This window comes from Temnothorax longispinosus, chromosome 11 (assembly GCF_030848805.1).
Source record: "Temnothorax longispinosus isolate EJ_2023e chromosome 11, Tlon_JGU_v1, whole genome shotgun sequence".
NCBI lineage: Eukaryota > Metazoa > Arthropoda > Insecta > Hymenoptera > Formicidae > Temnothorax > Temnothorax longispinosus.
Window position 1 is genome coordinate 18,548,007 of NC_092368.1, and position 25,355 is coordinate 18,573,361.

Here is a 25,355-nt window from a genome sequence, read left to right on the forward strand (position 1 = left end):
AAGGACTTCGCTACTGTTAAATCTGCAGAAATTGCTTGTACGACCTGTAGCGCAGCGTTTCTTACTGAAATTGAATGGGCGTCAGTAATGAGAGCGAACATTCTTTGGGGTCCATTTGCTTTAAGAAAATAATATCTTCCATTCTGCTCTAAGCATAGTGCCGAAAGTAGATTGCAGCAAGCGATTTTAAATTCGTCGATAAACGGATAGGTTGACTAAAAGATCAATACTTCTTAATACTGTATAACTGTATATGGATTTTGAAATTTGATATTTTTCTGTAAACACCTTGAATGTTATGATTGAATGTTATCATCAATGATCGATGCTGTAACAATGACATACATATAATTGTAACCAATTGCATTTGAACAGTTACATGTATGTACATGTTACATATTTGTCTCAAAATTCGCGTTTATTATACACTAAAAGATACTTAAACATATGATTAAAACATATGACAAACAAATTAAAACATATGACTAATTGTAAGTCTAATATTGTTTTCAAATTTCTTCAAAAATATGAAAAGTTTTTAAAGAGTTCGAAAATACATAACAATAATTTGTTTCATCAGAGTATTGTCAAAAATATAATCTTTAATTGAGCTTTAAACGACAAGTCGAAATCAGCGCGGCAATTCAATGTGTTTAAAAAATATTACAAGAAAATAAGATGCTATTTATTTTTTACCTCTAAAAGAGAACAAATTGTATCAATAGTGTCAAAATTAATCAAGGTATCTCTGAAAGTTAGAAGACGTGCTATAGCAAGCAGAGCTTCAAGAGCAACAATACAAGTTTCTACAGGAACTTGTTCTATCGAGGGTTTTAACAATTGCCACAGATAATCCTTAAAGAACGAAGTCATTATTATTTATACATTTACCAAATTTAACGCACATATGTTACCTCAGATAGTCGAAAATTTGCGCGTATTCTAGAGATATTTTGCATAAAATATCTCCACTCTACTCAATTTAGAAGCTACTCTAAATAAATATTTAAAGAAAACAAATTTACAAAATATAATTACTGGTCCATTAATACTTAAAAAGACACTGCAATTTTTAATATCGCTCATCAATAACCGTTTGATCGCGAAACTTGCGGCGTGTCTTGCGGACCACTGCAAGTCCTCTTTTCTCAATAAGCCTGAAATAGTATTATATCATTTTTTCCAACTTTTTTCTTTACGTGTAAAAAATCCTTATTTATATGTTATTTATTTATGTAACCTAAAATAGTTTTGACAGCCTCCATGCTCGCGAGTTCTCTTGCAGCGGGTCTAAGTAGCACCATTTCCGCAATTCCATAACAAGTAACTTCCGCAATGTCAGATTGCATTGATTGTTGTAAAGCGTCTATTAAACATTCAACAATCTTGTAGGAATGTAAAACCTATTTTAAAACAGTAATTATAAATCGAGTACAATATCAGTTTAATGTAATATTTTATTAATTTTCAAAGAAATGCATTGTCTTCTATGTGCACATGTTTTTCATTTTACAAAATTACTTTTCTTCCTTTGGAGGTATTTGCGATATGTACAGCGACTTGGAGCGCTTTTGCAAAAACTCTTGGATTTTCTGAATGTTTTATGTAATTTAATATTTGTAAGATACTTTCGCTGTCAATAAGTTCATCCACGATAACTGGATTCTCGGCAGCAAAACATAATATTTCTAAAGCTTTAATGTGCAAATCATTCCACTCATCATTCTAGATAACAATTGTTAGTATTAATATTAAAGTTGAATAAGCTTAAAATGTATATTATTATAGTTGTTCCGTACAAAATATCTTTTACTTTAAAAAAATCTAGTAGCGCTTCAACTCCGTTTGTTTCGTAAAATAAAGATTGTATATCTTCATCTTTCTTTCTACCGATCATATCGGCAACTACGTCTAACGCAAGGTGTTGAATCTCTGGATACGGTGACTCGAAGTGTTGATACAACAAAGGAAAACTAAATTTCTAAAGACAATGAAAATTGTGAATTGAGCGATCTCAAACTTTTCGTACAGCATTATTGTACATACAACGAACCTCGCTTTTCGAAATTTTACGCGCAGCTACGGGATCCTGCATTAAATTATGCAGAATCTCGAGATTATGCTTCTTTACATCTGGATCCGGCGATTGTAATCCTTCAAAAAGAAACTTCACGTTCGAGCAATAGTTTGCTAGAAGAGCATTCCCATATGGATCTTCGGATAGCTTCGCGAGCATCGCAGAAATATATTCTTGCATGAAGGTATCTTTCTCGCTCATTAATAGCTTTGCAAAATACCCTATACAATCGAATTCGATCAAATAACTCGTCATGTCTGGCACTGCCATCAATTCTGTCAATAGTTTCCCAGCAAATCTGTATTGCAGTATGCATGAATATTAGTTACATCAGATATATTGAGAAAGTTAAATTAGCTTTTATGTTAAGCTTTTATAGTTTTACATTAACTCTATTACACTAAAAAAAATACACTAAATACACTAAATACACTAAAAAAAAAAAAATAAATAAATAAGAAAGAAGTTAACCGTTTTCCATAGTTTTTGGGGTGTTGAATATATACGATCCTATTTATATATTATCGCTCGAAAAGAAAGTCATTTTAACAGGTATTAAGTTTAATATTAACTATATAAACTTAATATTAGAGTTTGAGTATTAGTTTTAGTATTAATTTTTATGTTATAAGGTAAATGTCCCTATATTTGTGAGCATGACCCTTTGTGAGCACTCGCGGACTTTTATTAAACTAGTCAGAAGTTTTAACTAAGTAATTGATCTTCGAAAAGGATATATTTATCATGTTTTGCGATTATCTATAAGCCACGGTTTGATATATGGTTTCAGTGATATTTGACTACACAGAAAAAAGAATGTAAATCTTAATTAATTTGAAAATATCTTTAGTTTTAACGTGGAAATTTTGAAATGAGATTATATTGCGTTAAATTAACTTACTTGAAAAATATATATATAAATACTTGCTTGAAAAAAACTTGCTTGAATGAAGTCATATTATATAGTGTAATAAAAAAAAATGTTGAAATAAAAAATTGGAATTCTTATAAGACGATATAGATTGTTTCATATAACCAAGATCACTATAAATCTTAAATTCTTATAAGAATTTCAACTTTTTATTTCAACATTTTTTTGGGGAGGGAAGTTGCACTATATACTTATAAAAATGTGAAATAAGGGGCTCGTGTTCCATCGGCGTCAATCGGCGTGCACCATCAGCGGCAGCAGAGAGGAGGATGAGAGTGGTCATGCCCGCGCGTTTTGGCTGTTACCGAATCCTGTATAGGTAATGTGCACGATTTTTTGGTTCTCTTCCGTTAGGTTCACAATTTTTTTTTTTTTCCAAATGGGAAGAGAATCGAAAAATCTCGTGGGCATAGCACGGAAGAGAACCACAAAATCGTACACATTACCTACAGGATTCGGTAACAGCTAAAAAGCGGGCATGACTAATCTCGTCCTTCTCTTTGGTGGCAGATCGAGCGCATGTTTATTGTTTACCGTCACGTTAGTAGTTTATCACGGCACAGTCACAGTTTTGTTACGTTGTCAAAAACAAGTGTTGGAGAACAATTTTGCGCAAGACTATCAGTGAACAATTAAGGAGCGTTGTGCTATTCGCGGATTCTGAAAAAGGTTGGTAGTTTTAAGTATATAGGCGAACGTTACAAAATGGTACAACAAAACACGCATGTTTCCATTTGTGACTGGCTCAAGAAAATTAGTCATAACAGTAAATTTCACTGCTTTAGAAAAAAAAATTATAATTAATACTCATCTCCATACGCTTCTAGACGGGTGTGAGTTGTATTTGTACGAGTAAACGTAAAAATATTCGATGTACTCTCGAGGGAAAACTATCGCGACCACGCTATCATTTGGGGTTAGGCCGGTTAGGTCGAGTCACTAAACGTGCGTTCCACTTAACGCCCGCAAACTCCCGCAACGCTCGTGAGCATCGTCCTTATTTAACATTTGACAACAAGGATGAAATGATTTTAAGGCCGGTATTCATAGTCAGATCTTATATATAAGATCTGGAGCCTTATTATCGAATCGCTTTCATGTAACTCGCATGCGAAATTCAATGCTTTTCAAATAAAAAGTCGCATACGAAAATCATTAGGGCAGGCTCGAGAATACGGTCCCTACCGGCCTTAGAATCATTTTATCCTTGTTGTTTGTCAAATTTCAAATAAGGACAAATGATGCGAACGTTGCGGGCGTTAATAAGTGAAACGCACTAACCCTAACTGGGACATCGTGTTTTGTATCGATTTGTGGCCACGGCTTCAAATTACTTACATACTTATTCAATTATTGAGTGATTTCTTTATTTATCAAATACAATAAAATATTTTATTCTAACGAGGTCACTTGACCATTCATCCCTAATTATAAAACAACTAATGTAATAATCCGATTATAGAGCAAAAACGAGATCACTATAAGTACACGAAAAGTCTGTTTTGAAAACATTTTTTATTATTTTGCGTGGAAACGAGAATGTTTTTTTCCTATCTCCGAATTTTAATAGATACTTATATTCACGAGATTTTGAATTCTGATTTGTAGATTGAAGTTTCAATTCAGCATAAACAATGGGTAAACTCAGAAAAAAATGGTCAGACGAAGAACTCATAAAAGCACTCGCTGATATTCGTTCTGGACAGTCAATAAATAGTACTAGCAAATCGAGTGGTATTCCTAAATCAACGCTAATGTCAAAAGTGAAAGGAAATCGGCCAATTGGACGGAAACCAGGTCCTCCAACTATATTATCTACTGAGGAAGAGGCAAAAATAGCGCGCTGGATGCTTTATCTCAGTCAACGAGGCTTCCCAGTCACAAAAACTCAACTGATTCATAGCGTTACTTATTTAATCAAACAATTGGATCGAGAAACACCGTTTACTGATGGACGACCAGGGCGTCATTGGTACGAAGGGTTTTTACGTCGGCATCCAGAGATTTCTATTAGTGCACCTCAAACCTTACCTAAAAGTCGAGCGTCAGTGACAGAACTGACAGAAGATATTCTGCACGGTTGGTTCAAAGAAGTCAAGCAGCATTTAGTTGAGAAGCAGCTAATAAACATCGATGGATCCCGGGTATTTAATTGCGATGAGTACGCTTTCTGTCTTTCTCCGAAAAATAACCATGTTAAGCTAGTCAAAAAAAGAGATAAGGCAGTTCATAACTTAACGCAAAATCGTGAGAAGGAATTCTTGACGGTGCTATTCATGACGAACGCTACGGACGCATTGATTTCCCCAATGATAGTTTTTCCGTATGAAAGAATTCCTTACAGCGTATCGCAAAGTGTACCAACTGATTGGGGTATTGGAAAGTCGGAAAACGGATGGATGACAGCCGAAACTTTCTATAAATATATAAGCAACATCTTTGAGCCGTGGTTGACAGCACAGAACATCGAGAGACCGGTTATTCTGTATGTCGATGGACATTCTTCACACATGACGTTACCGGTTGTCGAGTTTTGTATGAATCATCAAATAGAGCTTAGAGCATTGTTACCGAACGCAACACACCTGATTCAGCCGCTTGACGTTGCTCTGTTTAGGACGTCGCTTGAATCGAGCTGGAGAGACTGCATAAATGACTGGCGAGTGCAAAACCACAGAAATTTACGAAGAGAAGATTTTGGCCCGCTCCTCAAAATCGCTATTGAACGCGTAAAACTTCCAAAGGTGATGAGCGATGGTTTCAGGAAATGTGGCCTTTTTCCTTTTTCAGCCGATGCACTCCAATACAATCAACTGCCGCAAAAAACGAAAAAAAAATCTATGACTCCAGTGACAGCGGAAAATCATTTATTGTTTTTTGAGAGTACCATCGATGAAAATTTATTGGGCGAATTTAGACGTGCTAATGAAACTGGAACCTATAGCGGCAACGTTAAAAACCTTGGCCTTTTTTTTTACTGGCAGAAGATTTTGAAATTATCAGGTAAATAAAGATAAGAAAATAAAAACATTTGAAAAAAAAGATATATATATATATATATATATATGTATATATATATATATATATATATATATATATATATATATATAGAGGGGTAAAAACCAGTGGTGTAAGTCAAATTTTTTAAAATATTTTCTCGTGTGCATAGATACAAATTTATATATGTATTGTACAGATTGCATCTATGCACACGAGACATATTTAAAAAAATTTGACTTACACTACTCTGGTTTTTACCCTTCCATATATACACACACTTCCAGGGATGATTATGATTATTCGTGAATTTGAGATAAAATTGTCATTGATGACACAAATGAATTATTGGTCAATGTTCATCCAATCTAATTGAATTTGACTGGTCAGCTTCTTCTTTTTTCAAGACTTAATTAAATTAAGCCTTAAAAAAGAATCAATTAGGCAGTTATGAATCCACCATAATGACTTGATTCGATGAGGTGAAAATTGACTCAATCGCGTGTTGTCTGTCTGATTTGATTTTGAAATAAATTAATTTTTTTATTTGTATTTTAAATTGGTTTTCAAAGAGGTAATTCCAGTGTTCCAAATGCCAAAGATTCTAATTCTAGCGATTAAATAATTCTTGTCATGAGTAACTCAAATCAGAGTCTTGACCCCAATACTAGTCATGTCACTTGTGCCTCAAATTCTAGTTTTGATGTTGCATTTTATCGACTACTAGGTAATTCAGTGTATCAAGGCATAGAAGGAGAGGAAAACATTTTGCCGCTAAAGAATCCTGAGAACAACTTGACGGACGAATCACTCTCTCAAGAGTACCCCAGCCTTCAGTTTGCAGATGACTCGATTGATATCAAACCAAATGATTTTGCGCAGATCGTGGTGAAAGACGAAATAATCCCTGCAGAACCCTCACAACTCAACACTGATGAGGATATGACAATGAACGAGTAAATTTTATAAACTTTTCAGCACTATTATTTTTAGTTGTTACACTCAATCAATAAAATAAAATTGTTCTACTTTTTCAGAGCATCCAATGCTAATACCACTGGAGATATGCAACTAGTTTCAGTGTCTGATATCATCAATGACAATGGTAGGTACAAGGTACAATTACATACATGTTGAGTGATATTTCATTAAAAAGTTGAATATGAATTGTCTAATCTCTATTATCTCTCACATTACTTGAACGTTCCTTCTGTTATTCCAGATGTTTACAAAAAGACTACATTTTGGCCCCATATTTTTGCTCCAAAAGTTGAAGTACCTTCAGTGGCTTGTGAAGAATATCACTGAGTGAAAGAAATGGAGAAGAGCTAATGTCAAATTGCGGTCAAAGAGAGGAAAAAAACGTCAAGAAACGGCTGAGGAGAAAAAACAAGAAGCATAGGAAAGGAAAAAACAAAAAGCGTTGCAACAAGCTGAAAAAACCATTAAAAAAATTATAAATCGAGCAGGAGAAATGGACATAGGAAATAATGTGCATAATACTTTAATTGTTTTCCAAGAAATAAAAGATTACCTCTGGTACCTACTCTACTTAAAATTACTACGAATGTAAGATATTTTTTTATTTTTTATTTGAGTACTACAAATAAATTATTTATGTAAAAGTATAGCTTAACAACTCTTTTCATTATTGATATTGCATTCTTTCCCAATTTCATTCTCTAAGTAGCGAGAAAAGCCAAATTAACTTTAATTTACTTCATCAAGATCGAAAATTAATCTGTCGGTCACTTTAAATGATACATTTGATCTGATGCACCGATCACTAATAATAGGGCCAAAATTAAATTAGGTGGTCAATAATGCGCCGTAACATTTACATAGTCTGCAATTTCTCTTTTAAAACTCGAGTAAAACAAGTTTTTCTACACAAAAATGATTAATTTTGAGTTTGGTATAATTTTTTCTCGGTTTGAATCACTCTAGAGAGTACTTTCCTCTGCCTAACTGTCTAATTGATCTTTTATTAACTTATGTGAGAATCTTACATGGTCACAAATAGGAACATTTACCTTGGCTTCGATTGCTGAACAAACCTTTGAATAAATATATCTTCATGCTCGATAATAGGAAGAACGTTATTTACGACTCCGAGATGAAGAAGTGTTTTTACATTGTCTTTCGATTTACCAGCGTACTTTGACAGAGCCTCTACGGCTGCCAATAAAGTAGATTTGTCTTCAGATTGTAACAACGATACCGCTGTTTCCGCATCTTTAGCTTCAGATATAGATGAACGGAATGGGATATATTTAAAAAGCGGCAGTGCTCCTCTTTCAGCTTCTTCAGCTTGTTCATTATTCTTTTTACATAAATATTATGAGATATTGCAACAAAATGATTTTTTATGTGATTTTTTTGGGTCTTGCTTGTACATACAATAAGAACATTGCACAATTGCATTTTATTTCGCTCTTTGAATCCAAACCATAAAAAAATTAACTTGATTTACCTTATCGCGTGGCTGCATTATGACATTTTATAAATTATATAATTCTGCTGACAATATATTATAGCTGATTAAAATAGCTTAATAAAAATAATTATCCGATATAAGAAAATATTCAGTCAAATTTTACTATTTTTCCTCACATTTTGAGCTTTCTTTGAAATCGACGTGTCTGCCAGCAACAACATTTAGTACTGTCAATATTGAAAATCTATAGTATACGTGACGTAAAATATTATTGACAGCGAATATATATCGGAATGCAGCCAAAGCAATTTTCGGAATTCCGGCGTCCAATAAGAGACTAGGTTTTCTAGAGACTTTTGTGGGAGATACATTTTGCTATTGGTAATACTGGGGATTCTTATCTAACGACCAATCAGCACGCTCAACGTACAGCTTGCAACGCGTGTAATAGGCTTGTTCGCATTGCTTGAAATCCCCAAACATTTTTGCACTTGAAATGAGATAAATATATATATTCGGCCGTTGGAGAGAGAGAAAGCGAAGATGCTGAGTGCAAAAAGTGCAAGCAACGCGAACAGACCCATTGTCATAGCGGCTTTGTGACTCGCTGGCTGTGACGCTGTGAGTAGTTATGACGCGATTTTTTAGTCGGAATTGGTGATGCGGTGCAATGTAACCTGATATAACCTCATAATAATTGTAAAAAAAGTGTTCACTATGTCAGAGAAACAAATTGAAAATAATACTGTTCCTGTAATTTTAATCATCAAAGATTTGCTGTATTTTGTTTCAAAGGGCATTTGCAGATGTGAGGTAATCTTTGCATCATTATGACTTGTGTTCTTAATCGTGTTTGAAAATTTATAGCATTTTTCATTTACAGTACTGTTTAGTAAATAATTTGTATCTTTTTAAGGTAGCATGTATGTACATTGTCCGTAACGTTCATTCATAAACAAAGTATACCATACAAGAATTTTGTATCTTATTTATTGATATCCAAACAGGCAGATATTATTTATGTTTATGTTATTATTGCGTCAATATTTTCTTAGCGGTAAATATTAATGTATTGCAGTGATATAATATTGCGTTGTATTTATTTGTAGGAAGCTGTGAAAGTTAAGCAGTAAGCTTATTTGTGAAATCAAGCTTTATCTACTGATATTCACAAAATAATTTCAAGATGAGCGAAAATGAATCTATGTACGGGACAACCTTGTCTCAAGAGTCTATCAAAGTGATAGCGGAGAGTATTGGCGTTGGCAACTTTCCAGATGATGCTGCAAAGGATCTTGCAGAGGATGTCAGTTACAGGCTAAAAGAAATTATTCAGGTTAGTAAATAAATTCTATTGTATGTTGAGTTTTTATTGTAGGAAGATTAATTTCAAATTTATCAAAGAAAATTTCTCTATTACTTTATTTTTCATGGATTATTTTATGTGACAACATGTAAAATACCAAAATATATGTAATATTGCATGTATCCTTTTTTATTTTTTTATTGACTGTATAAAAAATATGTTATAATAGTATGTTATAAATTATGTATATTGTTATGAAATGGTTATAATAATATGTTTCTTACAGGATGCTGCAAAATTCATGAGACATGGAAAACGTCAACGAATGACTGCACATGACATAGATCATGCGCTGAAGATTAAGAACATTGAGCCGACGTATGGATTTTTCGCCAAGGATTACATACCATTCCGCTTTGCATCAGGTGGTGGTAGGGAATTGCACTTTGTCGAGGAGAAAGAAATCGATCTTAATGAGGTTGTAGCTACGGCTGGCGGACAGTCGTGGCCGAAGCTACCTCTGGAAATTACATTACGAGCCCATTGGTTGTGTATTGATGGAGTACAACCTACCATACCGGAAAATCCACCGCCAGTATCAAAAGGTTTTTATCTGATTCCTTGGGATTTCTATAGGATGCAATTATATGTGAAGTTTTCCTTTGTAATTTCTAATATTAAAGAAAAGTTTAAGAAAATATTTCAAAGAATTCGGAAACATTTTGCAAGTACTCTTAATTTTCAATCACTGTTAATTTTTAATAGATGCCCAGAAACTAGAGAGTGTTGATCCGACGACTAAGCTCTCCAGCAAGAATCAGAACATCGGCGTTGGTAAACCAGGCGGCGGTGGCAAAAGTCAGAAGCTACGGAATGTTGAGACCGTTCATGTAAAACAGCTCGCGACACACGAGCTCAGTGTGGAACAGCAATTATATTACAAAGAGATAACCGAGGCATGCGTTGGGTCCGACGAAGCTCGTAGAGCCGAGGCTCTTCAGTCGCTCTCGGCGGATCCAGGTCTACACGAGATGTTGGCGCGTATGTGCACCTTTATCGCCGAAGGTGTGCGGGTCAACGTAGTACAGAATCACCTCGCGCTGCTCATTTACCTCATGCGGATGGTTAAAGCCCTACTCGATAACCCGAGCCTTTACTTGGAGAAATATGTAAGATCAATTTTTTTAATGTATTGATAAATTTGATGTTATTTTCATTTTGATGTAATAAAATATTTCAATGCTTAGCTCCACGAATTGATACCGTCAGTTGCGACCTGTATAGTTTCTCGACAATTGTGCATGAGACCGGAGGTGGACAATCATTGGGCATTACGCGATTTTGCTTCCCGACTGATGGCGCAAATATGTAAAAATTTTAACACCTCCACGAATAACGTGCAAACTCGAGTCACCCGTATGTTTAGTCAAGCATTGGCGAAGAATAATCAGGTAACAACTACATGAATAATATGGAAAAGTACCAAAATACGAGAAGAAATAATTTCAGAATAGCACAGATTAATTTTACTATCAGATCAATCTCTAACTCAAATACTAAAGTACCTATTGTACAACATTCTTATTTCTTGTAGACACCATTGGCATCTTTATATGGGGCGATCGAAGGGCTCTGTGAATTAGGACCAGAAGTGATCAAAGCTCTGGTTATCCCTAAAATTAAATCTATATCTGAGCGTATCGAACCGTACATCGAGGGTCAAGGGCTATCCAGTGTGGATAAAAATGGAGCAGGACATATCAAAACTCTAATTGTGGTAAAACTAATTTTAAAAGTTATTTGACGTGTATAATGAAATACGGATATGTTCTCGAACCGGATTATTATTCATCTTGTACTTTTTAATCTGCATAACTTCAACTCTTTAATCAACTTGATATAAAATTGTGGTATATACGTGTGGAATGAGAATTGAAATCGAATTCGGAATCGCTGAGTCGACCGTTTTCGTATATAGCTAAGAGTATACATTCTTTTAATTTCAGAAAAAATTCTCTACGAGTTTTTAAAAAGTTAATTTATTATTTTTTATATCTTCCTGTATAAGAATCAAATCGTTTTAATATATATGTAGCTCTTCTATTTCCGTGGAAGATTAGTGTATCTAATATCTTTTAATAATATTAATTTATATTCAATGCTGTTTCTCTTAATTATGCATACTAAAGATTTGTGAAAAATGTATCTAGAAATCAGTTGCTCCAGTCTTGAAAACAATACGATCGCCACCAGACTATACGGAGGAGTACAAACAGGATTATGGATATATAGGACACGCATTGTGCATGGCAGTCGTAAAAGCTCGCACACAACCGGCTGCTCTAACAACCACAGCTACAACTACAGCACTCACCACGAATCAGCAACAAGGTTCTAATTGCACAGGAAAAACACTCGTGCAGACAGGTGAGTGAATCGTCATTGATGATGCATGTGACATGTGATACATATGTGATATGTGTATTATTCATAACACATATGTGATGTGATATGTGTTATGAATAATTGCATGTTATGTTATAGTAACCAGTTCGAGTCCAGGTCAGCAACCCGGTCGCACATTTATGCTTGGCGCAAGCAGAACTGCTACCGGAACTTCCGCCACCAGTGGACAGAAATTTGTTATCTTGCAATCGCGCTCACAAACACCTACTATCTCCAATATAAATACCACTATCAATACCAATGCAATTCAGCAGCAACAGCAGACACCGACCCAAACACAACAACCACAGCAACCGCAGCAACCACAGCAGCAGCAGCAGCAGCAACAACAACAGCAACAGCAACAAATTAAATTGACGCAGACTAATGTCGCCCAACAGAAGACACATGTACAGAGTTCTACACCGAAATTAGTCGTAGTGTGTATGCCCGCCAGTAGCCACACTAATACACCAGTGACGCAGGTATAATCTCTTAAATTTATTCATTAGAATCATGCACATATTTTGGTTTTAAAGAATTATAGAGATACTTGATAAAATCCTCTTCTATAATAGTAACAGTGAAATATTAAAGTTAAATAGCGTGCGCGTAGCGCGCGTCTGTGATGTCTAGTACATTAAAAACTTCATTTTTTTTAGCAAGCAAATCTTACGACAAAAACACAAAGTGTCTTTGCTACACAGCAGAGTGTCGAAAGATCACTCAGTCCAGAAGAGGAACAGCCGTTTCAGTGAAAGTATATAAGTGATAAGAGACGAAAATAGAACTTCCAGAACCTTCCTTATACATTTAATACATTCTTTAGAATAAGAGAAAATATTTCTAAACAAAAATAAACTTTTACGAAAATATTGGAGTTTTATATGTATAAATTTTCTGTCTTTTATTTATCCAACTGTGAATTTTTTATCTATTGATTATATAGTATTTTTATACGATGTATAACATTTTTTTATTAGGGAAAATAGAAGATTCATTATGTTTAGCAATTTATATTATTAAAAATAGACTTTTATATTAAATAAGATTTACTTTATTACAGTTATAATTACAAATTAGTTTATTGTGTTGCACGTTGTGTAACCAAATATACATTTTAACCATAAATTCAATTAGTTTCTACTTTTTGTAAGGACTGTTGCCGATTGCTTTTGCTTCGTCGGATCATATTTAAATGTTTTTATTACAGGACCCTTACCAGCGCTATTAAACTGTACTGTATCTGCTCGTTCTCTATCAGATAATTGCTTCGTTATCTTCATGTTTGTCCAAGCTGAAACAAAATTAATTCAGATATTTGTATTATACTTTTGTAAAATGGATATGTAATATTTTTTTTATATTATTTGCATTTGTGCAATTAAATTATTAGTATATGCGTTATATATTAACAAATTTTCGCAAAACATTGATTCTCCAACACATGTGATATATCTTGATACAACACTATATAATACTGTATTATATATATGTATGTACATACATATACACACATATATACATATATGTATAAAGGCATTACTTACATTCTTTGACTTCTTGGACGAAACCTTTTTTGCTCTTGGCTGCTGTAGCATTGCGCTTTATTAGAACAGGTATATTGAGAGCTTTTCTTACACGTGGGATCTTTAGAACACCAGTTTGTAACAGAGATACGAGATTCGCTGTCACCCAATATGTTACAACAGTCTATAAATGTGGAGAAATGCGATAAAGAAATTTAAAAAAAAGAAAAGCATGTATTTAAAATGAAATTATATATATATATATATATATAGTTATTGTTTAACTTAAATATTCTATGATATATAAGTGTCGTCACATTCATTCTTCTCATAAAAGCAATATCGATATTATACTTACACCAGGAAAGTATATCATGAAAGGCAACGCAACGAATGGCACAGCTCGCAAGACATATCGGAACATGCCCATCGCGTGTATGTTAGCGCCATCCGAGCCGAGCTCGATCGTGATAAACATTGTCAGGCTGGTAACTATCGGCATTATGTAATAAGGATCATATACCGTGAGATCCTTTAGCCACAAAAAGCCGCCATCTTTCAAGCTCTCCACAGGCAAATTTGCCATCTTTTTCAGCGCAAAAAAGAAGGAGATGAACACTGGCGCCTGAAACATTGGGATTATAATTAGGAAATTATTTTACGTCATCCTTTTATGCGCGTCTATGAAAGCGTGGGATTACACACCTGGATTAACGGCGCCATAATGTTCCTTGCAAGACTAACGTTGTTCTTCTTCATGTAATGCATCATTTCTGTCGCAATCCGTGCACCTGTTTGGAACAGAACGGATTATTATACTTTCTATTAATTATAGCGAGTTTGACGAACGCAGTTTTCGTCGATGGCAAACCCTTCTAACATACTTTCCATATGGTCCCCGGATTTTCTGGCTTCCGTCAATTTCATATGCATGTCTTGTACTACTGGCATGTGATTTGTAAGTTGAATCATATTCCTTTGCGCCCTTATCACCAGGGGAAATATGAGAACCCTTGCACAAACAGTAGCTGAAGCAAAGGGATTGGATTTGTGCTAATAACCATACTAGAACTTTTATTGAAACAATACTAAATCTTGCGATAAAGGAAAGAGTACCTGTGACAATCGTCAACCACCAAGGCATATCTAAACTTATGTGCATAAATTCCAAGAATTGCTGTACAAGCCCTGATGGAGTCCAACCACCTAGTCCTAGACTCTGAAACGTTGGTTCTCCATTCGGATGCAATTTAACAATATTTTCCATCAATTCCTGTATGGGTGTGGGTGGATCTACATACATAAACAGATTACAGATTAACAACGTGAAATATAGTTTTAATTTTTGTTTTTCATATTGTAATTACAATAATATAAAATTTTAAGAATGAAAGCAAGTATGTTTACTTAGATATGCCAATTAATATATAATTAATAATTCTAAGTAGTAATTTATTTATTACAGCAACTAGATACCTTTTTCTCGATATTTATTACAGTAACGTATCCATCAAAAATCTAAGAAATATTAGTTTTAGAAAATGTTTCTATATAAACCTGGTATTTCATCATATGGACTGCTTGGCAGTGGCGTTTCATTTGTGCTAGCATATGGACTGCTTTGCAGTGGCGTTTCATCTGTGCTAGCATGTGGACTGCTTTGCGGTGGTGTTGTGTCTGTGCTAGCATGTAGGCTGCTTTGCAGTGGTGTTTCGTCTGTACTAGCATAACGGATCAAAGAGATCCCTGTAATTCTGTAATTCCTCTGTAGATCCAGTAAAATATTGCTTCTAAGAATCTTTTTTCCTTGAGCGACTACATGAATATGTCTATATGCAACAATTTCCTAAAAAAAGAAGATATGCTTCCTTGAGTAAAAAAGTATTTTGAAAAATAAGCAGCTATATCTTCCAAATAAAACTCTTATACAGAAAAAATAAAGAATCATGAAGAAAGAAACAGAAATGTAAAAATGTTTTATAAACCCTATAATACTATATTTGGATGTCAATAAAATAAAATGAATGGACTTAGTACAAATGTTAATATGCACGCGCATTTTTTTTCAGGATTTGTATCATTTGGACACCCATTGGTGACTTGTCTTTCTTTTTCTAGGACATGGACTTGTCTTATATTTTTCGTCACCAGGTAATAACCTAACCTCTAAAAAGCCGCTAAATGTGATTTACCTGCGAAATCACGTTTGATTTTAGTAGCGCTTGCCGGCGAACGATTGTGGACGCCCGCATCAACATTTCTGCGTCTTTCAATTAATGTCGTTGTGATTCTTAGCTAATTTATGTATATGAGAACTTCTCATATACGTGGGAGCTGGGACGAAATTCAGCATGGACCACAAACTCCGAACTCCGCAGTTATGTGTGTGGATATATATGTATATACATACGTATATAATGTACTAATGTGTATGTATAGATTACACATGTATAGTGTATAGCTATATACTACTTGAACTTATTTCTGCACGTCCATTTCTCTGAAAATTACATAGAAAATTAAACCGAGATTAAAATTAATCTACATTGGTAATAGAAATGGACACATTATAAAATATATGCGATCGGTCCAAATTAAGTGCATTGAAGAAAAAATGAGGGAAAGACATGAAAAAAGTGAAAAAAGTTCATTTACAATTAAAGAGCGAATGTATACTGTTTTGTTTTAATATTGGATTTATTAATTTTTTATTGTTTAACATATATAAAAAAAATTAGAGTTGACAAATCATGCAGTTAGAAATTTCTAATCGGCGATTAATTCAAATTTTTGAATTAATCTCCAATTAATAATCGTAGTTTCGTCATTAATTCTAACATATGAATTTAGGTGCTTATTGGAAAATACATCTATACGGTATACGCGCTTCGATACGCGCATAAATTCATGCCATGCAGGCAAGCAAAGCGGCCAATCACAGTCAAGAACTTTATATAGACAACGTATAGCGAAACCAAACTGTTGATTTCCTTACTGCTTAAGTTTTTCTATGTGCCCGGGCCTTTAAGAGGGTATTGACGATTCCGCGTCATCCCGCGCGTACAACGTATCTGCAATTGTTTATGTGTGTCAATAATATGTGCGTTTTGCACAAATTTGAACTCGTTTGAAGTGCATCGCGATGAGTGTGTAAACTGGACCTTGCGGTTACTTTTTCGTCAATTCGGCGAATTGTGCAGATTGGTGAAGAGGAAAAAGATCTGGGGAGGCATCGGGCGCGACTGCGGAGCAATTATGGGTTAGTGGTTTATTATTAAATTATTATTTGTTACTTGCAGGATTAATTGTTAACGTTATCCTTTGAAATATTATTTATATTTTGGGTATTAGTTTAATATGATATGGATATATATTTTGTTTGTATTTTATGATATATATATATATATATATATATGTATATGTATATGTATATATTATTTATAGTTTATATTTTTTACAGACCAATGTTGCGTACTACACAATTATTCCGCCATTACGCATCGCATCGGTGAGTGTTCAATTATTTATCTTAATTTTGCTCATATATTGAAATAGGTTTTTCCCACAGACATATATGTCTGTGGTATTTCTCGATTATCAATATAATATTTAAAACTTTGATAATAATGTGCAGCAATAAAATTGCACACAGCGTGAACTATAATTTATTTTCTAGATTTAAACGTATAAATATATTGTGAGAATAGAATGAGAATAGAAGTTTTATATTAAAATATACATATATCATACATACATGCACTGAACATTAATACCGATGATCGATTATGTCAAAATTCTTGGAATATGTTTTAGTGCCTGATTCGGACTCGCTTAATAATTAAGAAATTTTGCCACAGATTATGATGAATCTTTACAATATTACAAATTAGTTTTATATAGCTCGAACTAATTAATTGCAAGGTTTGTACATATTGCAGAATTTATTGCGAAAGGTGCAAATAGTATTTGACTTTTTTTATCTATCCAATATTTGGTAAATTATCGACATTGGAAACTATTAACTAAGTTTACGATATTTAAATTTAGATGACGCTACTAGAAAGAAACTGGTAGAACACACGATTTTGTTGAAAATATATGATATTAACTAAATCAATAATTTGAAAAATACATCCGCAATTAAAAGTTGATAAAAAATAAAACTTTTTCTTACTCTGTCAATATTGCAACACAACAACTGATAATAATGAGTATATTTTTTTATAAATTTGAGACACTAATAATATAAAAATATACCAATACGATACGAAAATATGAAATATACCAAAAAATTATTTAATGTCTTTCTTATTATTTATGTTTATATTTTTTTATTATGCTATATTTGTATCGAGCTTTGTTGTCTTGCAAGAAATTTAAATTAAAGTCAAATTAAAAATAACTATTCGTATTAAATAAAACTTAGTAATCATTTTTTAAAAAGTCTAGCTGTTTACTTATTATTGACCACGTTTGCTCGTGAAATAAAAAACAAAGTTTGTTTTAATTAAGAAAGTTTCTTAATAATTTCTTAATTACGTGAGATGTTCTCACAGTACATAGAGTATACAATCTTTTCACATATATACAGAAATCTGTATGAATTATCAATGCTTCGACCGACGACGAGTGAACTCATATTACCAAATCGCTCGATCGAATATATCGTCGTCGAAGATCTCCCGGTTCCGCGCTATATCTCGCGGGAGTCCACCGCGTCGATCGGCTAACGCCTTCCTGCCGTACGAACAGTGCCGAGTCACGTGATCGAATCTACTGCAATGACATTCAGTTTGGGGCCCGTGTGCGGGACGTGGGTTATTAAGCGAGACCTGTTATTAAAGTCCCTCTCTTCGGTTACCCTGCCCGTAGGAGCTGCAGGTCGCCCTCTCCCTCTCCCTGCTCTCCTCACGACCTCAAATCCTCCGTTCCCTCTCGCCGTTCCTTCGTGCCTTTCCACGCCGTGCCTTCGCTGAACCACCTTCGAACCGGAGGAGCGGCTTTGTTGATTTAAGGCGATAATACGGGGCTGCAAGAGATTTTACATGAAAAAAAGGAGCGAAAGCACAAGACCGGCGCGCTTATAATTACAGATTCGCATTGTCCCGGAACCCCCTTTAAACCCTCCTTAACCATCGCTGCCTGTCAGTCTCGCCCCCCTCCCCCTCCCCCTTTCCCTCCTCAACTTGGAAATGATTCTGTAACGTACGTAAGGGCGCGAACACCGCGTCCGCGAGGTGATCGTTAACTACTGCGCGCGCGTTCCTAGCACTTAATTATTTATTCCATCACCATGCAGCAATAGAGTTTTACGATTCGCTCCCAGTGTGCGCGAGAGTAACGTTTAATTATATACGTCTGTCGTCTTCCAGCTCCGATCTCTCGTCTTCCTCTCCTCACTCGTTTACCTAATCGCATTAAATAACGAACAATTCATCCGCGTCGCCGCGGATTAATTATTCGCCGTAATTAATGCAGGCCACCGATCTTTAATTATTTATTTAATTATCGCGATGTTATTGTGCATCGATAGCGCTTAATTATTTCTGGACGCCGCGGTTGCGCGTGCCCGATGCTGGAGCTTATTTATTTAACTCGATTGTGTCGCATAGCGGTATTATTGATGATTTCAAAATGACGCAAACCTTTGACGGATAAAGACCATCAGAATTTCGAGCAGACGCAAGCTCCGGCGAGGAAGTACGTTTCGATTTTATTCGCATGATCCGCTTGGAGCTATACTGCAGATTGCTATAAACTATCCTTCGCGAGGATAATGTTTAAGTCCATGAAGAGGAAACAAAATTGACTTCCCGGAGCTGAAATCCCGTGGAGGTTTATTGATGAAACGCTCTAAAGAGGATTCACCGAGGGAGGAAGACGACTTAATCCACGCTTGCAATTATCCCCGGAGTGACTTCTCACGCCGAGAGAAATCGCCGAGGCGAACCGAAACACAAATCTCCGTTGTGGTGCAACGGTTTACGAACGGCGGCGGCGTGCCTTTTCGGCCACACTAAACCGGCCGATCATAGCTCCATCAGTCTCCCATGGATAAACGCTTAGCCACCTGAGAGATCCCGCAGATACGAGGAAATCACACAGGCACTGAAAAAAAGGCCGTACCTGCTCCGACGGTCGTGTTAACAGCCGGGACTCATAAAGACGTTTAAAGTGGTCCAAGAGAGACGGAGAAAGGGAAGAGTGGGAGAGAGAAAAAGGATGACACTCTTTCGTGTCTTCTTCGTCTTCCTCTATCTCTCTCTCTCCCTTTCTTTCTTGATTTCCGAAATCGTCGACTTTAGGATATAGGCAACGACGATAAAAAGGGCGTTAAAGGAAACATATATTTATACTGATTGATGCGCGAATATGATTACATGTGATGTATCAAAATCCTTTTTTTGTCTCACATACATTATATAGGTCAAGGAAGAAAAAGGTACTTTAATTCAGATAATAGTTATGTGGTAATTTGACAATCTGTGTACTTGCCGATTGATAAATAGCGAACGAAATAGTAAATCGTAGCAAAAAAACGAATTGTCTTGATCCTTATTTAGAAGAATGAAGATAAAAGAATGAAGATGAAAAAATGAAGATAAAAGAAAAATGAAGATAAAAATGTTCTAAGAGAGTGACACAATTTCTTAATAGATGTACTAAGCTGCGAATTACGGAAATCATTAATTCTTTTGTCATTTTGAAGAACAGTGTGGATACTTTGGTTCACGATCAGATACCGTGGACAACAACACGAAAATCTTTCGCCGGTTTATCGGTGAGATCAAAGAGCGTGCGATGCGCCATTGACATGAGCCGGAGCTGAAGTACCATCCCTTTTCCTTGACAACTTCACCACTCTCTCCTTCAGGAGGGAGGGATCGATCCCATTATCTACCCAGTTGACCTGTCGGGCGTAAAGTGGGTAGTCCTGTCCAGGAAACGGCACCCCATCAATTTTCAAGTCTCGAGAATCTTTGACGAGTTTCGGTCGATGCGTTGTCCTACCATCATCCGTACGATCTCTATATCGCCGGTTCCTCAACCCTTTCGATACCAGACCGAGAGCGTAATTAATTATACAGGAGTCCTGAATTTCTCCTCTCTTGCGTCTCGCGAATTAAATGAAGATGTATAAATTTGGTCAATTTATCTTTCCTAATAAATAAATTAACACTGGTAGCACAAATATTAATCCATCTATTACGTCGGTTTTGATAAAATTAGTTGAAAATTAGAAGATTTGTAATGTTCTTCATAACATTTTATGGCTTTTACATGGATAATTTATATAAGTTTATTACTGTATGTTTTAAGTAGTAACAATAGCTGTGTGCCGATTACGTACAGTATCATATTTAAAGAATTAGTGATGGTCACTTTCTGAAAGTTGAAAGTTGCCGGTAAGATGGCTAACGTCATTTCCGGGCCATGTCCGGCAAGATTGCAAGTTGCAACGGATTCGATTATCGCAATCGTGTTTTATAAAAATTGCTGGCCAGACTAATCGTGCAAGTTGTAATTAGAAAGTCGCAATTTCTGCTATCAGAACGACGTTTGTCACGCGCTATCGACAGCGAAGATTACTACTGTTCTGACGTGCCGCGATATTGCAGATGTGTTAATATATATTAGAAATCGAATATACAATAATTAATTTAGTTTTTCGCTGCAGAGCAATGTAAGTTCCTGCTAATCTAATTAAAACATTTTGCTATTTTATGTTATTTATAGTATGGTGTTTATATTTGTGAAAAATTTGAATTAATAAACTGAAACTAATCTCGGATAAAATCTTATTCGAAGGAATTAGAAACTTGAGAGAAAGGAACTGAGAGTATCGCTTTTTCATCTAAACTGAACTTTAAGACCAATTTCGTTTTCGAATACTTTTGCTGAGATAATTTTTGTTGACAATTATAATAAGTCATTGTTAAAAAACAGATTTCGTGCGTTTTAAAGAGAAAAAACTCACGTTCCATTCGACTAATTTCTATTTTTGTTGAATCTTTTTCGACTGTTTTTTTTTTGTACGGTATTGTCAGTAAGTAATCAATTTCAAAAGCGCGGCTGCTTTTTATCTCCTTTTAAACAAAATATGGAAACGGGCAACCGTAATATCTTAATTTCTTCATCTCTGTCCATCTCGGCATGATCGGAAGCAATTTTTCCTCATCGCTGACAACCTGTGCTCTTTTCGGCTCGCGTGTCTGGTAATGATACCAACGCGTTGGATAATCTGGGAGATAGCTCGCCAAGCGGCACGGTGTGGGATCATAATGTGTAAAAGGAAATCGCTTTACTTTAAAGTAAATGCTCGACGCGAGCATGCATGCGTGCGTGCGTGCGTGCGTGCCGTGCATACGTGCGTGCGTGCGTGCATGCGTACCTGCATGCGTGCGTGCATGCATGCGTGCGGCAGCCTCGTGTGAACCGCCGCTAGTTTCCTTTCATTCAGTAGTTTCTTCATCGGGAATGTCGCACGATTTCTGCTCGCGATTGCGTACATCAAGACCCGATCTCGCTCGAGAAGGGCAGATCGATTGCTCGCTCATCGAACGCGGCCGCACGCGGACGTGTGTGCTGTGCGTGAGAGAAAGGATTGTTTTAGGAAAAATTATATCTTTCGTAAGGCTAAAAAGGACAAAAAATCCTGTGTCTTATCAAGCGTAATTCGGATCTGTCACCGATGCCTTTATAGTCATTATATGATTTATATAATATATAATATATAATATATAATATATAATATATAATATATAATATATAATATATAATATATAATATATAATATATAATATATAATATATAATATATAATATATAATATATAATATATAATATATATATATATATATATATATATATATATATATATATATATATATATATATATATATATAACAGGTATATCTGATAAATAAATCAATTTTTTAGAAACAACATTTTCAAAAATCCTGTTTAATTAGAGAGAATATTTTAAGATTTAATATTATACAATTTTTCTGAGTTTCAAGCTATATAGATAACGATGTCGAATGTATCAACGCGATTTTTTTCTCTTTTGTTGTTGACAAACGCGGATGGAAAAAATTGCGCGTGAATAGTCGACGGGGACCCGATGGGTACCCGCAGAGGGCCCGTGAGAGCCGGGGACGCGGACTCGCCCCCGCGTAGTTATCATAATGCTTCCTTAATGCTCGTCGCGAGGAGTTCGCGTGTAACTAGCATAACGCGCTCTCGTGAGACCAACAAGACCTCTTTCACTCTCTGTCTCTTCGACAGCGATGCACATTAAGGCTTATTTACACGGTTGGCTACTGTGATGTTGCTGTGATTCGAGAGTTGCTTCAATAAACCTCTTTTTATCACGCATAAAAAAAATACTGATAATTTTCTATCTATGTATAATTTGGTCTGATGACCTGATTCTTTATAAAGATAATAATAAATAACCAAGATATTAGAATTTTTTAAATTATATATCCAATGATAAAAATAAAGAATATATGTATTTTTAGAAACCGTAATATCTATATTGTCATAATTATGCAATTATGTATGTAGATTGAATGGAGATAAAACGAATAAGAAAACAATTTTTAATTTGTAAAGACATTTGAATTTAATAATCGCTGCAAATTTAGAAAAAAAAAACATTAGCAAACATTTCAGCCGTACTTAACCGCATCGAAATATAGTTTTATCTTGTCGGTCAAAAGTGAACCGTGTAAGTTTGCCTTTACGCTGTACCCGATGCACGGGGAGGAGAAGAGTCGCCTCGTCGGCACGCATCGACGAGAATATTCCCACAAATTGGCAGAACCCGGCCAGATCGAACCGCCGGAAAATATTCTGGCCGGATGAACGCAACGCGGGATTAATGACCGAAAATAGAAGCAATCGTTAGCGGTCGTAATGTTGTTTATCGGCGAGAACGCTGAATCAGTAAAATCCGGTAACAATGTTAAAACGGTGGCGGACAGAATTTTCCAGTTTACACGACAATGCTGTGTAAATTCTATTTTCACCGATTTCTCAGTTTGCAAAAAATGTAGATTACTTTTGTTACTGTGTTCTAATTAAATTTAAAATTTAAAATTTTATATTATAATATTTTATTAAAGCTATGATATTATAGCATTAAATTTAAATATATAAATTCAAGTTTTATAATAGTTTATATAAATATTTTAAATAGAACACTTTTAATTAAAATATTGTATTATAAAATATTTTGACATTATTTCAATTTGCATCAAGAAGCACAAATACATTTTTTTAATGTTAAAAAGCAAGAAGTTCTAAACCCGTTGTTATATATAAAGAATTCGAGTTTGAAATTTTTAATAAAATATGTGACTATCTGTAATATATAATATTTAAATTGATAGAATAAAATAAAATAGTAATTGTATTACTCTGCGATATCGAATGAATAAAAAGCATGTAGGCGTAATTTTGATTGTTCCACATGAATTTCTATCTCCCTTTCGACTTCGTTTGCATTTGCTCACTCCATCTCGCGTTGCCTGTTTGCGGAAAGAGCTGGTTAAATCTATACAACGTAAAGTTATGTAGATGCTCATTCAAGCCTCTTTATGCTTCCATGAAAGTCACATTTCGTATCGTAATACAGCTACATGGTGCGTTGTCTCACCGCGCGGAGAGACGCCCATTCATTCTCATTTTTTTTTTATACTTTCATGCAAGTCAAACATTTCGCGTATCGTTTAATTCAGTCGTTGGCGCGGTTAGTTAGCGGTTACTATTGTTACTAAGTAACCCGCTCGTCAGCAGTTAATCTAGTTTGCGCTCGTTATACACGGCGCGCAGTGTAACTAAGGAGGGGGACGAGGCCTTATCGCGCCTGGGCGCGCGGGCCCCCGTGAGGCCCCGGCGCGTTGCGTCGATGCGACGATGCGAACGCGCGTTATTATTATTATTACCGTCAGTGCACACACGGCGCGCACATCGTGCGGCAGGTGAGGCGGAGGGGGCGTGGCGCCGGATGCGGCGTGTATCATAGAAACACGTGCATTTCCGGTCGTCAGATCTAGATCGATGCACGTATCGAGAATCGTTGCAACGTTGCTCGCCACGCACGGAAAGATCATTGAAGATTGCCGCGCGCTCGCGATAACTCTTCATTGGCAAAAAAAATTGCCGAAAATATTAATCTGTTTCTTATTTCTTTATTAAAAAGATTATCTTTTATTAAAAAGATTATCTTTTATCAAAAAGAAGATGAAGAAAGAAAGGAGAAGAAGAAAAGAACAAAAAAGAAGAAAAAGAGATTAAATTTTTCCTTAAAAAATAGAATCCAGATTAAGATCAAAATTACGAAATCTTCTTGGCAATTAATCGAATTTTGACCAAATTGTTGTAACGCGTCATTGATCAAAACCAAATAGTAAAAATGAAAGATATATATATACCAGAACATTTTTTCATGAAGTGGCTAGAAGATAATTGCTCCGTACTAATCCGCACAACTATTTTCACACGCGGTGCTGGTGTCGCTATCAGCTCGGGCCTCACGGGCCCCGCGGAGGTCTCATGCCCCGGTCGCATAAAAAGGCAACGCAGACCCATTAGCATATCAGTATATAAGCATTGTTTCCTGGAGGA

General features: G+C 35.3%; 5 protein-coding genes across 5 annotated transcripts in view; 3 read left to right on the plus strand and 2 right to left on the minus strand.

The window, feature by feature from the left end:
- Positions 1–729: 729 nt before the first annotated feature.
- Positions 730–8,655, minus strand: LOC139821786 (armadillo repeat-containing protein 3-like). Its single transcript, XM_071793112.1, has 5 exons — positions 8,479–8,655; positions 8,063–8,328; positions 2,054–2,375; positions 1,241–1,981; positions 730–1,157 (listed from the first exon to the last, which is right to left on the minus strand). The coding sequence occupies exons 1-4, from the start codon at positions 8,494–8,496 to the stop codon at positions 1,721–1,723; spliced, it is 867 nt and encodes a 288-aa protein (XP_071649213.1). The 5' UTR covers positions 8,497–8,655; the 3' UTR covers positions 730–1,157; positions 1,241–1,720.
- On the plus strand, positions 3,423–7,650 carry LOC139821783 (uncharacterized). The gene is made up of 5 exons (XM_071793101.1): positions 3,423–3,677; positions 4,617–6,011; positions 6,733–6,961; positions 7,043–7,110; positions 7,228–7,650. The coding sequence occupies exons 2-5, from the start codon at positions 4,643–4,645 to the stop codon at positions 7,311–7,313; spliced, it is 1,752 nt and encodes a 583-aa protein (XP_071649202.1). The 5' UTR covers positions 3,423–3,677; positions 4,617–4,642; the 3' UTR covers positions 7,314–7,650.
- A 403-nt stretch (positions 8,656–9,058) lies between the features above and the next one.
- On the plus strand, positions 9,059–13,066 carry LOC139821587 (transcription initiation factor TFIID subunit 6). The gene is made up of 9 exons (XM_071792751.1): positions 9,059–9,255; positions 9,552–9,778; positions 10,035–10,353; positions 10,514–10,917; positions 10,996–11,199; positions 11,343–11,525; positions 11,959–12,175; positions 12,293–12,678; positions 12,856–13,066. Exons 2-9 carry the CDS (start codon positions 9,629–9,631, stop codon positions 12,949–12,951), a joined length of 1,959 nt encoding a protein of 652 aa, XP_071648852.1. The 5' UTR covers positions 9,059–9,255; positions 9,552–9,628; the 3' UTR covers positions 12,952–13,066.
- Positions 13,067–13,227: 161 nt separating this feature from the next.
- On the minus strand, positions 13,228–16,111 carry Oxa1l (OXA1L mitochondrial inner membrane protein). Its single transcript, XM_071792758.1, has 8 exons — positions 15,915–16,111; positions 15,280–15,568; positions 14,839–15,015; positions 14,607–14,750; positions 14,428–14,513; positions 14,081–14,347; positions 13,744–13,906; positions 13,228–13,490 (listed from the first exon to the last, which is right to left on the minus strand). The coding sequence occupies exons 1-8, from the start codon at positions 15,978–15,980 to the stop codon at positions 13,330–13,332; spliced, it is 1,353 nt and encodes a 450-aa protein (XP_071648859.1). The 5' UTR covers positions 15,981–16,111; the 3' UTR covers positions 13,228–13,329.
- Positions 16,112–16,595: 484 nt separating this feature from the next.
- The window catches only part of LOC139821589 (protein apterous-like), an 85,179-nt gene continuing 76,419 nt past the window's right edge, over positions 16,596–25,355 (plus strand). Inside the window, exons 1-2 of the mRNA XM_071792757.1 lie at positions 16,596–16,981; positions 17,183–17,230. The gene's annotated coding sequence lies outside the window, so the exon portion shown is untranslated. The remainder of the gene's footprint in view (positions 16,982–17,182; positions 17,231–25,355) is intronic.